The sequence below is a fragment of the Miniopterus schreibersii genome (assembly GCF_964146895.1).
Source record: "Miniopterus schreibersii genome assembly, chromosome: 1".
Classification (NCBI taxonomy): Eukaryota; Metazoa; Chordata; class Mammalia; order Chiroptera; family Miniopteridae; genus Miniopterus; species Miniopterus schreibersii.
In genome coordinates, this window is record NC_138101.1 from 51,999,379 (window position 1) to 52,015,018 (window position 15,640).

Sequence of the window (15,640 nt, forward strand, 5' to 3'; positions counted from 1 at the left end):
ACGCCCCCCACTGCAGCTCCAGATAACTGAGGCTTCTCACTCCTTCCATTCTCGGCATGAAAAACAACATGGCACTTCTGCCTTCAGTGACTGTGCCTCCCAACCATACACCCCTGTCAGCCACCAAATCCTGTTCTCTCCCCAGTGAAGACCTCGGTCCCTCCTCTTCCTGACATCCTCCTCCTGCGATTCCAGACTCTTCCACCAACACCTTCATTCTTTCCCTCTCTGATGGTTCCTTTCCCCCAGCATGTAAATATGGGCAGATCTCTTCCAATTTCGAAAAGCACAGAAGACAAATCAGCTGCCTTCTGGCTCTTCCCATTCTCCCTTCCATTGAGGGCTAAGCTTGACCTATATTCTTTGTCAACTTTATTTCCCCACCTTCAATTTACAACTTAACCACTACTTTCTCTCTATAGAGCCCCTCAATGTTTTCTTGTGAAGGTCCTCATGACTTCTTATTTGCTAAAACAAAAGACTGTTTTCAGCCTCCATTGCTTGCATTCTCTGCCTTTGGGGCTATGCCCTAATCCTGAAAACCTTTTTTCCCTTGGTCTCAGGCCCCACATGCTCATGACTTCCTTCCCAGGCCCTGGCTGCTTTTTCTCAATGAATATTGGTGATCCCCAGAAACCAATCCGTGGCCCAATTCTGCATGTGACCAGTTTGACCAACAGCCTTGACATTGGACAGCCCCCTTCCCAGAACAGAGACGTACTCACATAAACAGCTTCTTCTCAACCACGAAGAGCTCCACGGATGTCACACTACTGAAACACTGGTTGGTCGTCAGGAAGAAGAGCACCCCAGCTCTGTGATGAGAAAAGGGGAACAAAAGTACTGCAGTGGATTAAACATTCTTGGATAAATTCTTAACTGCTAAACCCTTCCCTCAAATGGTATCTTAGGACATTAAACAACTGTTCAGGTTAAAATAGTGAGGGAAGGGAAATGTGAGTCCTCTCAGGCCTCTCCTCATCCCAGTGTCTCCTCCACAGTGGTGCTCCTGGGACTCCACAGAGCACAGTCTGAAATTCACAGTCCTACATTGCCATAGATTGAATTGTGTCTTCCCCAAATCCCCATGTTGAAACCCTACCCCTCGATGTGATATTTAGAGGTGGCAACTTTGGAAGGTAATGAAGTTTAGATGAGGTCATGGGGGTGGGGAGGCTCATCAGGGGATTAGTGACCTTAGAAGAAAAGGGAAAGACATCAGAGCTCTCTCTGTATTCAAGAACACAGCAGGAAGGCAGAAAGCCAGAAGGCGGCCCTCATCAGAATCCAAACATGTTGGCACCCAAATCTCCAGAATTTAACAAATAAATTTCTGTTGTTTAACCATCCAGTCTGTGGTTGATTACACAGGTCATAAAAATGCTACCACCTTTAATTTTAACAAACAAAAACACAAGTACCATTCGCAACGTACAAACAGAGAAACAGCCAAATAAAACCTGCAAAGGTTAAAGCCTCTATTAGCCACTTTGTCAAAGTTGAATAAAGAAGAAATTAAGACATGAGGAGTCAAAATGAAAGAGTGGAGGGAAACCTCTATTGATACCTTATAATATACATTCACACAGTCATCAGAAGAACCTTCATAGTATCGTGGACAACCCTTTGCCAGCAAGGTTTCCAACGTGCTCAAAATGAAAGCAAATCCTCTCAGTAAAATAATTAAAGTCTAAAAAGGAAAGTACTCAGTTTATCTGCAGTTTGATAAAAATATAAATTTTATGAAAGCATGCCAACGTACCTGAAACAGGGTTGGGCTTCCCTGAACAACCAAACAATTTAATTGACACTAAGGATGCGAGTTGAAACTAAGAGAGGAAGTGGCACATTATGTAAGTCCAATGGTACAACCCCAGAAACAGAGTTCATAGATACTCAGTAATTGTTTTTACCACCAATAGTAATGATAATAATACAGAACAGAGCTAAGGCAACAGCCTGATTTAAAAGCAAATGTTTATACAATAATGAATAAATGGAAAATAGCTAGGCCCAGTACACAAGCAGCTATGCAACTTTTTAGAATTAAAAAAGCCTAATATCATAAGAAAAGCTAATTTCAGAAACATGGGACATGGCAACATTCAGCTCAGTTTGTTCAGTCTTTCATTTAACAGTGCAATAATGTTCATAATGATTCTGAACTAGTAGACAGTGAATTTCCTTCTAAATCATAAGATAATTTATTTTATAGTAAACACAGTTTTTATTGTTAAACAATTTATTCTAATTCCTTTTAAGGTGGTCATACATGTCATTAATATCTATTTCCAGATCCAAATACATTTTTAAAAGACCTTTTTTCTTAATACACATTAATTTATTTAGCTATCACCACAACTCTGTAAGGTAACCAACAGAACAAAGAAGCTCATAATCTACACATGATGAAAACCCAGCTTGTCCCCTGTTTGAGGAAAGCATCGAGGACGTGGTTTAGGAAATGAGAGTTTTTTAAAGGAGTGCAATAACCATTCTGCCTGTACACTTTTCCAGCCCGCTGTCCTACCCCAGATCCTGAACAGGAGCTGCACCCACCAGCCGGATTTCCGGCCTCCAGGCGGCCCTGTGACCCCTTATTCAGAATGGTGTGTGCCAATAACTTAATCTACTCTGCTGCTATGTCTCCTGATTAATAAAGGCCATAGTCAAGGGGAGATTGCTGATGGTAACCAAGACCTCAGTTCAATCCTGAACAGGTTTTTTCCAACAATTGCAACTGAGTTTTACTTCAGTCTTTAGTTTAGTTATGCCACTAAATGAGTAGACAAACTATATTGCTTAATGTATAACATCACATCCTTACAGCTCCTACTTTTCACAGCTCTGGACATAAAGAGGTCAGCATTTAATGGTGATTTTTTAATTTTATTTTTTAAAAATATGTTTTTATTGCCCGGCTGGGCGTGGCTCAGCAGTTGAGTGTCGACCTAGGATCCAGGTGATCGAGGTTCGATTCCTGGTCAGGGCACATGCCCGGGTTGTGGGCTAGGCAGCCGACCAATGACTCTCCCATCAATGTTTCTCTCTCTCTCTCCCCCTCTCCTTTCCTCTCTCTGAAATCAATAAAGATATTTTTTAAAATGTTTTTATTGACTTTAGAGAGAGGAAAGGAGAGGGATAGAGAGATAGAAACATAGATGAGAGACATCCATCAGCTGCCTCCTGCATGCCCCCTACTGGGAATTGAGTCAACAATCCATGCATGTTCCCTGACAGAATCAAACCGGATACCTCTTGGTTCATGGGTTGATGCTCAACCACTGAGCAACACCAGCTGCGCTAATGGTGATTTTTTTAAAGTACAATAAGTAAAGTTTAAAAGTAAAAAAAAACAAAAACAAAAAACCAGCTTGTCAGTTATATAGGTTAGAGAAAAAACAGAGCACCTCCCTGGGATAATTCATTCCTAAAGAAGAGAAATAAAGCACTGGCGCCTAGAGAAATTTCAAATGATGAAAAACTGGTAGCAAGCTTAAGTCAAAAATACAAATTAAAATAAAGGCAATGCTCTATTTCTACGGAAAATACTTTTAGAAACAACAAGAGCTCTCCTTTATTTCTCTGGATTCATCTTCCAAGATATTTAACGGCTAGATTTCTAGTTCCTCTTTAAAATTCCAGTTAAGAACAGGTGCCCAAATACTTTTTTCCAAATACTTCCCACTGCACAACACAAAAGGTCCACAGGCACTAAATCCTGTGATAAGTTAAAATATGGCATCTATAAAGGCACAAGTCATAAATTACTATCAAGTTTTGAAACCGTGCAGATAAGAGCACAGCCCCCAGGTAAGGATAGAGAAAAACAATGGCATAACTCTGGAAAGGAGTTACCATAATAATCTAACTGTAGAGTGACACTATCTGATCCATACTGAGAAACTGATTTTTATGCTTTTTCTTTCTTTCATAAACAATCATCCTTTTCCATCAACATAAATTCAACTAAAGCCACTACAGCTCTCCCCAATAGTAAAGTGTGGATAATACCACCCACCCCTCTGGGCAGGAGGGTAACCTGAGACCATGGGTAGAAAGAAGAGAGCACAGCACCTGACACAGGGCAGCTCTCACTACACAAACCAAAGAACCCTGCTATCTTCAACTCCCTGAGAACCTGTATACACACCTGTAGTGAGCCCATTAAAAAGTCTCATCATGAAACAATATTTTTAAGGGCACACTGTGACTGAAACTCAGAAAGGTAAACTGAGTAAATGATAATCATATACCATAACCACACACAAAAAAAGCCTTATATATATGAGTAAAAACTAATTTAAAAAGTAAAAGCTAATTTTAGAAACATGGTATCTGGCAATAATTCAGATCAATTTGTTAAGTCCTACATTTAACAGTACAGTAATGTTCATAATGATTCTGACTAGTAGATAGTGAAATTCCTTCTAAATTAGAGAAATTTATTTTATAGTAAATAGTTTTGTGTTAAATAATTTAATGTATTCTAATTCTTTTCCACTAGTACTCCATGTTACAGTTAGAAAAAACTGAGTCCAAATCACCTCGCTATATAAAACAAGTCAAAAAACCGAACGGAGGAGATTAAAGATGGCAAAGTGAGTGGAAGTTACACTGACACTCTCCCAGGACCAAACTGGAATTACAACTAAAATATAGAAAAACAACCCTGAATAATCAACTGCAACTGAAGTTGAGCTAGAGAGCGCCCTCATAACCAAGGAGGAAAAGTGGAGACCACATAGAGACTGGTAGGAAGTGCAGAGTTGTGAGAGGGCTGGCTGGGATCCCATAGGCAGCAGCTGAAGGTCCAGAGGGAGATCTCAGCTGTGGGAGGTTCCCACTGAGGACTCTGGGGCCTAAACTCCAGGCTGGGCTTCCCAGCCAAGAGCACCAGAACTGAGAAAGGTGCCCACATAACACCTGGCTTTTCACAAAAGCAGCGGGGTTTCTGTCTGCCAGGGAGAGACGGTTGGAAATGCAGGCACCCTCTTAAAGAGCAAACACACACAGTTTCATATGCAGCCACTCACCTTGGGCTCCAGCAGAGGAAGGGCAGAGTGAACAGGAGCTGAGTGAGGAGAATCTAGGGTTGTGGGCTCTGGAAATAGAGCTCAGAGGGCATCCCTCTGGATTCTTGTGCTGAGTCATTCCCCCAGACTGCAGAGGCAGACATTTACCTGCCAAGCAGCTGTGCCTGAGGGGGAAGCAATTGCCCCACCCTGCTGGAAAACCTCTCACCCTACCCTGTGGAATTTCTACTGCCTGTGGCTCATTGAAAGAATCAGATTAATCAGTCTGCAAGAAGAGGCAGACTTCAGAGTACTTTGAGTCTTTGCCTGATCTGCTTCTGGACGCCAGCCTTGGAAAAGCAGATTTTGGTGTGCATCTTGGTCCTGTCCAAATGCACCCAGCCCCAACAGAGAGGACCTGAAGCCATGGGTTGTTGATAGCTCCAAACAGGATACTTAAGGCCAGTCACAAACAGTATCTGAACTGGCCTGCACCAGAGACCATGCAAAAAGACTGAGAGTCCTAGCAGGCCTACCTAATACATAGAAACAAACCCAAATAGTCAGCCAAAATGGGGAGACCAAAAAACAAGCCCCAAATGAAAGAACAAGAGAAGTCTCCAGAAAAAGAGCTAAGTGAAATGGAGATAGCAATCTATCAGATAAGATTATAAGGATGCTTAACAGCATGAAAAAAAAATATGGAAACTATGAAGGAAATGAAGAATGACATAGTAGAAATAAAGAATACATTGGAAGAAATAAACAATAGATTAGAGGAAGCTGAGGATCAGATCAATTAATTAGAAGACAGGGTAGAAAAAAATCAATCAGAAATCCAAAAGGAAAAAAAATTCAAAAACAGGAGGATAGTCTAAGGGAGCTATGGGACAACATGCAACACAACAATATTCAAATCATAGGAGTAGCAGAGGAGGTTGAAAGTAAGCAATGGTTAGAGAAACTGTTTGAAGAAATAATGGCAGAAAACTTCCCTAACCTAATCAAGGAAAAAGTCACACAAGTTCAGGAGGCACAGAGAGTCCCAAGTAAGAAGAATCCAAAGAGGCCCAGGCCCAGACACATCATAATTAAAATGCCAAAAACTCAAGACAAAGAATTTTAAAGGCAGTAAGAGAAAAGCAATCTGTTACCTACAAAGGAGCTCCCATAAGGCTGTCAGCTGACTTCTGATCAAGAACTCTACAGACCAGAAGGGAATGGTATGAAGTACTCAAGGTAATGCAAAACAAAGATCTGAAACCAAGCCTATTCTATCCAGCAAGGCTATCATTCAAAATAGATGGTGAAATAAAGAGCTTCCCAGACAAAAAACGGCGAAAGGAGTTTATTATCACCAAACCAGCATTGTACACAATGTCAAAGGACTGCTGTAATTAGAAATAGAAATAGAAGCATTGTAGGAAATGTTAAAGGGACTTTTGTAATAATAAGGAGAAACAGAGAGAGAAACATAGGCATAAAGAATTAAAATGGCAATAGATAAGGACCTATCAATAATAACCTTAAGGACTTTAAGGGAGAGATCAATAGCAATACAGTCATAGTCGTGGACTTTAACACCCCACTGACTTCACTGGGTAGATCTTCTAGACAAAAAGTCAACACAGAAACAGTGACTAAATGGCACACTAGATCAGATGGATTTAATTGATATTTACAGAACATTTCACCCCAAAGCTGCAGAATAGACATTCCTCTCAAGTGCACATGGGTCATTCTCAAAGATAGACCACATTTTAGGACACAAAACAAGTCTCTACAAGTTCAAGAAGATTGAAATCATATCAAGCATCTCAGATCACAAGGGCATGAAATCAGAAATCAACTACAGTAAAAACACTCAAAAACGTTCCAACACATGGAGGCTAAATAGCATGTTATTAAACAATGAATGGGTTATCAATAAAATCAAGGAAGACATAAAAAACTTCCTGGAAACAAATGAAAATGAACACACAACAACCCAAAGTCTGTGGGACACAGTGAAAGCAGTCCTAAGAGGGAAGTTCATAGCACTGCAGGCCTACTTCAAAAAGCAAGAAAAATTTTTAGTAAACTAACCTTACAACTGAAAGAATTCGAAATCTCCCCTGTGAAGCTGTCATGACCAGGGCTTTTGTTTGCTGGGAGTTTTTTTTTATTACTTCCTCGATTTCATCAGTTGTTATTGGCCTACTCAGGTTTTCAGATTCTTCCTGATTCAGTTTTACATGATCTCATTCACATGTAAAATCTAATAAACAAAATAGACTAAGGAAAAAAATAGATCCAGAGACATAGAAGCATGGGACAGACTGAAGAATCTCAGTAGGAAGGCGGGGGTGGGGGAGTAGGTGGGGAGAGAGTAATCAAAGAACTTATATGTATATCTGCATAACCCATGGAAACAGACAATAGTGTGGTAAAGGCAGATGTGGAGTTGAGGGGATCAATAGGGAAAAAAAGGGGGGATATCTAATATTTTCAACAATAAACATAAATTTAAAACAAAACAAAAAATAGAATGGAAATTAACTCACAGGCAACAAAGAAAAAATAGAAAACCTGGACTATGTTTATCAAAGAACACTTCAACAGAATGAAAAGACAATCCACAGAATGGCAGAAAATATGTTAATTTGTATCTGATAAGGGGGTTAATATTCAAAATATATAAAGAACTCTTATGGCTCAACAACAAAAATATCCAATTAAAAAATGGGGAAAGAACTTGAAGAGACATTTCTCCAAAGAAGATATTCAAAAGGCCAAGAACCACATGAAAAGATGCTCAGCATCACTAATCACTAAGGAAATACAATTCAAGACCACAGAGATACCAATTCACTATTATAATGAAAAAGAGTGAGTGGTGCCCAGGTTGGGGAAAAACTGAGCCCTTGTGCACAGCTGGTAGAAATGCTGCTGTAGGAAAACAGGATGGGAGTTCCTCAAAAAAATTAATAGAATTACCAAATGATCCAGTAACTCCACTTCTGGGTGTATATCCAAAAGAATTTCAAACAGAAGCTCAAACAGATATATACTTGTACACCCATGCTCACAGCAGCATTAGTCACAACAGCCAAAAGGCAGAAGCAACCCATGTCTCCATGGACAGATAAAGGAGTGAACAAAATGTGGTGAGTAAAACAAACACACAAAATGTTACAAAGGAATATTATTCAGCCTGTAAGAGGAAGAAATTATGACACATGCTACACATGGATGAGCCTTGAAGACATTATGCTAAGGAAAACAAGCCAGTCACCCAAGGACAAATGCTGTATGGTCCATGTGTATGAGGGGCCTACAGAAGTCAAACTCAGAGCCAGGAAGCATCACGGTGGTTTCCAGGGGCTGGGGAAAGGGGGACAGGGAGCTGTTGTTCGATGGGCAGAGACTCACTTTGGGAATAAGTGTCCTGGAGTTGGATGGTGGCGACTGCACAACAATGTGAGTGTCACTAATGCCACCGAAGCGCACAGCTAAACCTGGACAGGAGGGTACGTTTTATGTTCTGTGTATTTTACCACCATATATATAAGAAAATAACATTTCCATGCAGCTTTCAATCCACTGACTTATTCTAGTCTTCAATTCATCCTGTACTTGTCTGAAATTCAAAGTCTTAATGAATTTTCATAACCTTGAAAAAGTAACAGCTTTTTTTCTCAAAATCAAGATCCAAATGTACTTACCTATTCTGGATTCCTGAAGGGTCATTTTTTAGATCATAGAAAATGGCACCTATAACCAGTCCCAGAATAACTGTTACAATTACCTTTTCAAAAAGAAAAAAAAAGTTTCAATTAAAGGTAAAAACACAACATTTATTCTTACAACTATATATGGCTACATAAGCAAATCACTTCATTGAGATAGATACTTTAAATGACTTGACCAAAGTCCTTGGGAAAATATAAAACAGTGTATGCTATTAGACTGCCTTCTAAATTAAAATAAAAGTAATTTATCTGTTGCTGAGGAGACTGAAGGAAAACAAAGTAGGTGACTGGAAAAGTAAGATTCCTCCAGGGGCTGCCCAGGCACTGCCAGTTCAGGGTCCAGCTCAGGCTGCTGGGCCTGGGGATGCCACAGAGAGCAGGGGAACAGTGCTGGCACTGAGCAAAGTTGTTGGGGGAGGAAAATAAAATTCAAGTGGCTAAGAGCTCTGTCCTGAACTCTCAACCTTTGTACTTGTGAACATGCATTGTTTTATAATAATTCAAGAGGTTCAAGTGAAAACAGGATATCTTTATTCTTAACATTAAAAATAAATGTAACTCCTAAAGCACACATAACAAAATTTCTAACAATGGAATTTTGCACAATTAGGAAGTAGGAGTAATCTGGGAACCGCCTATCCATCTCCAGGGAATCTCCATGCCTGCAAGGAAAAGCACATTGTCACTGTCACCAAAGCACTCAGCCAGCTTTCTCTGAGGGCACAAGTGCTTCCATTTACCCACTCTCCTGTCACTGCTTCTCCAGCAACCTCAGCCGTAGGGTCTACAGCCCACAGTGTAGAACTAAGCTGCCGATTCTTTCCCAGTCCTACTACCTTCACTTAGTCTATTTGATGAGTCCTAGGAAGACTGGATAAATAAACATCACTACTGTTCTTAAGATTGATAAAATGTCTCATAGGGACACTTCTATAAGCAAAGGGTAAAGGGTTTTATTATGATATAATTCATTTGAGGATATTCTAATTATTGTACTTTAAAATTGTATTAAATATAAAATATAACAATAATCAAAAGAAAATATCCCACCATGTACCTTGGAACCTTCAAAGTTAAAAAACAAATCTCAGTACTACAACTGTGCAATGGTATCAGATTTGAAGTAACTTGTCAAGCGCTCTTTACACATGAGCAAACCAAGTTGGAAAGCAGGACCATGATCTGTGAAGGCTGCTTTGTGAAAACCACAGTCTGGAAACATGATCTGAGATGGCCTTAAAAATTCCTTTGCTAATAAGACTGTAAGAAATTTGACAAAAACATCTATTACCCTTGCATATTTTAATTACCCTCAGAAAATACAGTACTTTGTGTTGACAGATCAAGCTTCTGAGTGAGTGATGATGCCTCCATCAATATGTATACTAGTCTGTGTTTCCCATAGTAAACTTTAAGAATATTTAGACTTTTTAAACTGGACACTCCACATGCTTTGTTTCTTTTGCATTCAAACTTGCTATTTTATACTAACAGTATCAGCATTATTATTAGGATGTTTCCTAAAAGATTCAGTTTCTAAAAGTATTTCCCAAGTCAGCTTTCAAATATATTGACAAAATGATTGATCCAGGAATACTGTCATGTTTTTACCAGGTGTGCCTATGTTATTCATTCTTGTGTTAAGAAAAAAAAAACAAAGTAAACACTGCACAATGAAACACAAAGAGACCCTGTCTGCGTATCTGTGTATCTGGCCTCTGTTTTGTACAGGAAAAAAAAATCCCCTAAATGTGAGATTCCATCTTTGTTCAAATGTGTTTACCAACATTTCTCAAGGTGAGTTCTCAGGGATGTTTATGCCCAAACTATAAAAATTAACCCAAAGTCAAAGATTAAATATGCTTATAAAAATGATGAATCTTTAAGAGATATAATAATGTTTTCCAAATTGATTTGATCAGAAAACTCTTGACACATTAAAGGAACATTAAATCTTCTTATACAGACAATCTGTTCATTCTAAGATCTTCCAAATACAACATCTGGTTAAGTGCATTATCAGAGGCAAAGTCTGAATCATGTAAATGACTAGTTCAAACCTAAGTACAGCTGTAAGACAAAAGATACAAGATTTATCAGCAGAAAGCCATAAAACATTTTTATAGCTAAACATTCAAACACTTTGAGAAGTAAATGACATACATGCAAGTTTAAGAACCCAGAACCAGGGGTCAGAGAGCTATGGCCCACAGGCCAAACAGTGCCCATCACCAATTTCTGTTCAGTCCAAGAGATAACAATGATTTTTACCATTGTTAAAAAAAGAAAAATATTTCTTGACACTTGAAATTTATATAAAATTCAAATTTCAGTGTCTATGAATAGTGTAATTGGAGCACAGCCATGACCATTTGTTTATGTATTATTATGGATGCTTTCTCCCTAAAATGGCAGAGTTGACAACCTGACACAAAGACCACATGGCCCGCAAAGCATAAAACATTCACGATCTGGCCTTTTATAAAACAAGTTTGCCTACTCCTGCCCTTAGCTAATATTCCGGTATTTTAAAATCTAAAGAAGAGCTGTACCACCCACCACCCACAATCAGATGCTCAGAGATACAAGGTTCTATCCTTGTTCTATGAGATTGCCAGGGCTCTGATCATTGTCGGAATTCCTTTTGTGAAACTGAGTTCACTGAGGAAGCAAATCGGCTGAGATATGACCTGGAGGTACCAGCCTTGGGTTTGCAGCTGAAGGGAGTCTAGCACCAAAAGATGCAGAATCGTGTTGTAGAAGAAATAGTTCCAAACTCCGATCACACCCTGCCCAGAACTACAATATGTGTGACTTGGATAAGACACTTAAAAATCACTTTCAGAGTCAAGAGATACTGAAGTTATTTTCCAAGTAAAAAAAAGGTGATGCATAAATCACACTGAAGAATGAACTCCATCCATTACATCGTCTCGCTTTTGAGCAATGGGTAACCAGACTGACCCGATGCACCAGACTTGTTTCCAAATGACATCAAATCCACTCTAAATTAATAGAAACTTGCTCTTGAATGAGAGTATACAAAGTTCTCATGTTCTCATGACAGAAATGCCAAATAACCAGTACCAAAACGTCTGGAGCAGTTCATCTCAGAGAGGGACCTAGACTCTCGGTATTAATACTCAGAGGGCAATAGTACTGAAGTATGAAACTTCTGGTGCTCATGGTAAGAAGTCAGCAATGGTTCATTAGAGCCAACTACGTACCATCTTTTAGCAGTCAACAGAAATTCCATGATTGATGATAAAAAAAAAAACACCACAAAATATCCTTAGAAATGATGGGCAAACGAACTGGAAATACTAGGGTTTTGTACGACAGAGAGCTTGAGGATAACAGAAAAACCACAAAGGGCAACAATCAGCAACTATCAAAGGACCAGCCCAAAGGTGGAACGAGCATTATTTCATCTCAATGAAGAGCAGTTTAATGTGACAGTGAATAGCCTTATTTAAGGGAAGTGGAGTCTGCTCACTACCTTTGTGTCCACGGCACATTGACTGAGGTGCCCACTGCTCTCCTGGATTAGAGCCCTAAGTGCACGAAGGTCCCTGATGAGGAGCAGCCCCGGGACACAGGCTCTGCCCGCAGACAGTGGCGGCCCCTCCCACGTTCAGGTCACTCACTGACATCCAGTGAAGGCCTCTCTGACCACCCGATTTAAAATGCAACCAACCCTCCTTTCCCCCTCCACTTTCCATTTCCTTCCCTTCTCTCTCTCTTCCTTTCTCCTCTAACCTGCTTAAACTTTCTCCATGGCCCATTTTTCCTTCTGCCACGCTATGTAATTTATTTCTGTATGAATTTATCAGCTGTCTCTCCTCAAAAGAAAGTATGCCCCAGGAGAGCAGGGATTATTTTTACCCATTTTGTTCACTGCTATGTACAAGCTCCCAAATGCTGCATATGATCAATAAGAACTTGTTGAATAAATCAGGAAATGAACATGTGCAGCTACCAGAAAACCACAAAGCTAAACAATTCCTTTACTTCACTCTTTCAGAAAAATAAAATAAATTTCTTCTATAAATAAAACCCCAAAACTACAAAATGTTATCCAGAGTTAAAAACTTATTTGTTTTCTTTGTTCTATTGCCTGTTTCTATATCCCGAATGGAGTGAGGTGTGAGTGTGGGTGGAAGAGAAGTATAATCTACAATAGATCATATCAGAATCTAATGATTTCACATGAGTATTTCACAGCATACTTACAAGAATCTGTAGGTTACCTGAGCTATGGAGGCCTGGGGATTACCCAGTAAATTTTTGAAGGAACGCTTGGAAATCCATCTGAGTTGATGACAGAAGGAGGTGGCATAGGTGATGTCCTTGAAGGCTGTGCTCTTCTTTTTCTCAACCCCTGAGAGTTTATCTAATTCAACTTTTGTGTCTCTGAAGAAGGTGGAGTTGACATAAAACTCAGCTAATGTTTCTATGAGTGGCTTATCTCTCTTGGAAGGCTCTTCATTCTCCTTGGCTTTGGAATAAAAGTGGACAGAGGGAAACATTAACAAAATAAATGATTTAGCATGTCTTTCTGTGACCCTTTTCTTGGATTCTTCCCTAACACCTAAATTCTATAGATTGAGTATAAAAAATTATTAGATCTGTCATTGCTTTACATATTAGAAAAACATAGTTAATTGCCTGATTACTTTCATAAACTTATAGATACAGCAAAACCACTGATAACTATAATATTTGTGCTATAATTCTTTTAAAATAAAATCTTACCATAGAGAGCTATATTTCTTAATATAAAACCTGATCCTTGCTTTCTACTATGTGAAAATCCATAAATAGCTAAGTTTCTTATTTCAAAACACTGTAAAAAATAAAAATGAGCATATTTTTTATGAAAACTTCCCTTAGAACTTATATTATCATATCACAGCACTCATGGGCAACAAAATCTGTGTTGACTGATGCAAAAACTGAATGTTTATGTCCCCCCAAAATTCATATGCTGACAATCTCCAAATGTGTTGGTATTTGAAGATGGGGACCTTCAGGAGTGATTAGGTCATGAGGGTGGAGCCCTCATGAATGAGATTAGTGCCCTTTTAAAAAGGCCCCATAGAGCTCCCTTCCCACTTCCACCATGTGTGTGGCAGGGAGAAGATGGTTCTTCACCTATGAACCAGCAGTGGGGCCCCAACAGACAACAACCTCTTGGCACCTGACGATGGACCTCCCAGCTTCCAAAACTGTGAGAAATGACTGTTGTTTAAGCCCCTTAGCCTGTGGTATTCTTGTTACAATAGCTAAAATGGACTAAGACTACTGCTATCAGAGGGTAGCATTAGTTATATAAATTCACAAAGCCACATTTTAATGAGCTACCACACTGCTACACTTCAGTCAGTTCAATTAGGTGACAACCTGTGACTTGACAGATGCACATACCTTCACCATCTTGGTCCTCTCTGTTTAATAGCACAGCAGAGGAGTCTCCATTAATGACATCCAGGAAGAAGTCTGCAGGGTTATTATAGGGCTCACAGTGGTGACCTTCAAAAGAAGGCAAATCAGGTACACAAGAAAAACAATACATATGTTGAAAAGAAAAAAAAAAGCTGCAACTTGGACTAATGCTCCTCAAAGCAAGGCAATGTGCAGAGGCAGCTGAGGCACAGCAGGATGGTGTTTGGAAGACGCCAAGAGTGTGTTCTGTTCTCCGCGTTCTGCTAGCGACTGCCACAAAGCCAGTACCCACTTTAGCAATGTTGCTTCTCCACCTACTAAATTCAGGTCCAAATTATCATCCCTTATGCTGCTGTAATTCCAGCACAGGGAACAAATCACCAGAGCAGTACTCTCAAGAGAAGGTGAGCAGCATGGCACACCTGAACTCTGTGCCTTCCCTTCTTGTGCCTGGTCATCTGAACTCAACTTGGCCTGTAGTCTTCTCTTAGATTCATCTTCCCTACACTCCCCAGACCCAAGTATCCTTGATTATTTTCAGTGACAGAGATTATACGAAAACAAATTTTAAAAGATAGCTAAGAAATATTTAAAACTATAGTTAGGGTCATAGAGCATCATCTATCATAATATCCATATAGCTCTAAAATGAAGCAGATTGTTTCCAGATCTTAGCTATTGTAAATTGCACTGCTATGAACATAGGGGTGCATATATTCTTCCTGATTAGTGTTTCAGGATTCTTAGGATATATTCTTAGAAGTGGGATCACTGGGTCAAAAGGCAGTTATATTTTTAATTTTTTGAGGAACTTCCATACTGTTTTCCATACTGGCTGCCCCAGTCTGCATTCCCACCAGCAGTGCACTAGGGTTCCCCTTTCTCCACACCCTTGCCAGAACATGTCATTTGTTGATTTATTGATGGAGCCATTCTTACAGGTGTGAAGTGATACCTCATTGTGGTTTTAAATTTGCATCTCTCTGATGATTGTAGATGAGTGGATGAAAAAGCTGTGGGACATTTACACAATGGAATACTACGCAGCTGTAAAGAAGGATCTCATACTGTTTGGGATAGTATCATGGAATGGAGAATATTATGCTAAGCAGAATAAGCCAGGGAGAGAAAGACAAACATCACATGATCTCACTTATATGTGGAATCTAAAGAACTAATAAACTGATGGACAGAATAGATTCGATGACAATGAAGCATGGATGAGACTGAGGAATCCCAGAGGGAAGGAGGGGGGCAGGTGAGTGGAGGGGGAGAGATTAACCAAAGAACTTATACGCATGTATGCACAACCCAAAGACACAGACAATGGTGTGGATGGGGGAGGGGGATGGGGTGGGGTGGAATGGGTCAAAGGAGAGAAAAAGGGACACCTGTAATTTTTGAACAATAAAAAAAAATTTTAAAAATAAAATAAATGAAGCAGGCTGC

The 15,640-nt window shown here is 39.6% G+C and overlaps 1 protein-coding gene across 1 annotated transcript in view; it reads right to left on the reverse strand.

The window, feature by feature from the left end:
- Positions 1-15,640, reverse strand: part of LOC308560607 (broad substrate specificity ATP-binding cassette transporter ABCG2) — a 49,161-nt gene that overhangs the window by 7,618 nt on the left and 25,903 nt on the right. Inside the window, exons 8-11 of the mRNA XM_081144652.1 lie at positions 14,174-14,278; positions 12,997-13,244; positions 8,720-8,802; positions 726-815 (exon numbers count right to left, since the gene is read on the reverse strand). Coding sequence (XP_081000778.1) covers positions 726-815; positions 8,720-8,802; positions 12,997-13,244; positions 14,174-14,278 — 526 coding nt within the window. The remainder of the gene's footprint in view (positions 1-725; positions 816-8,719; positions 8,803-12,996; positions 13,245-14,173; positions 14,279-15,640) is intronic.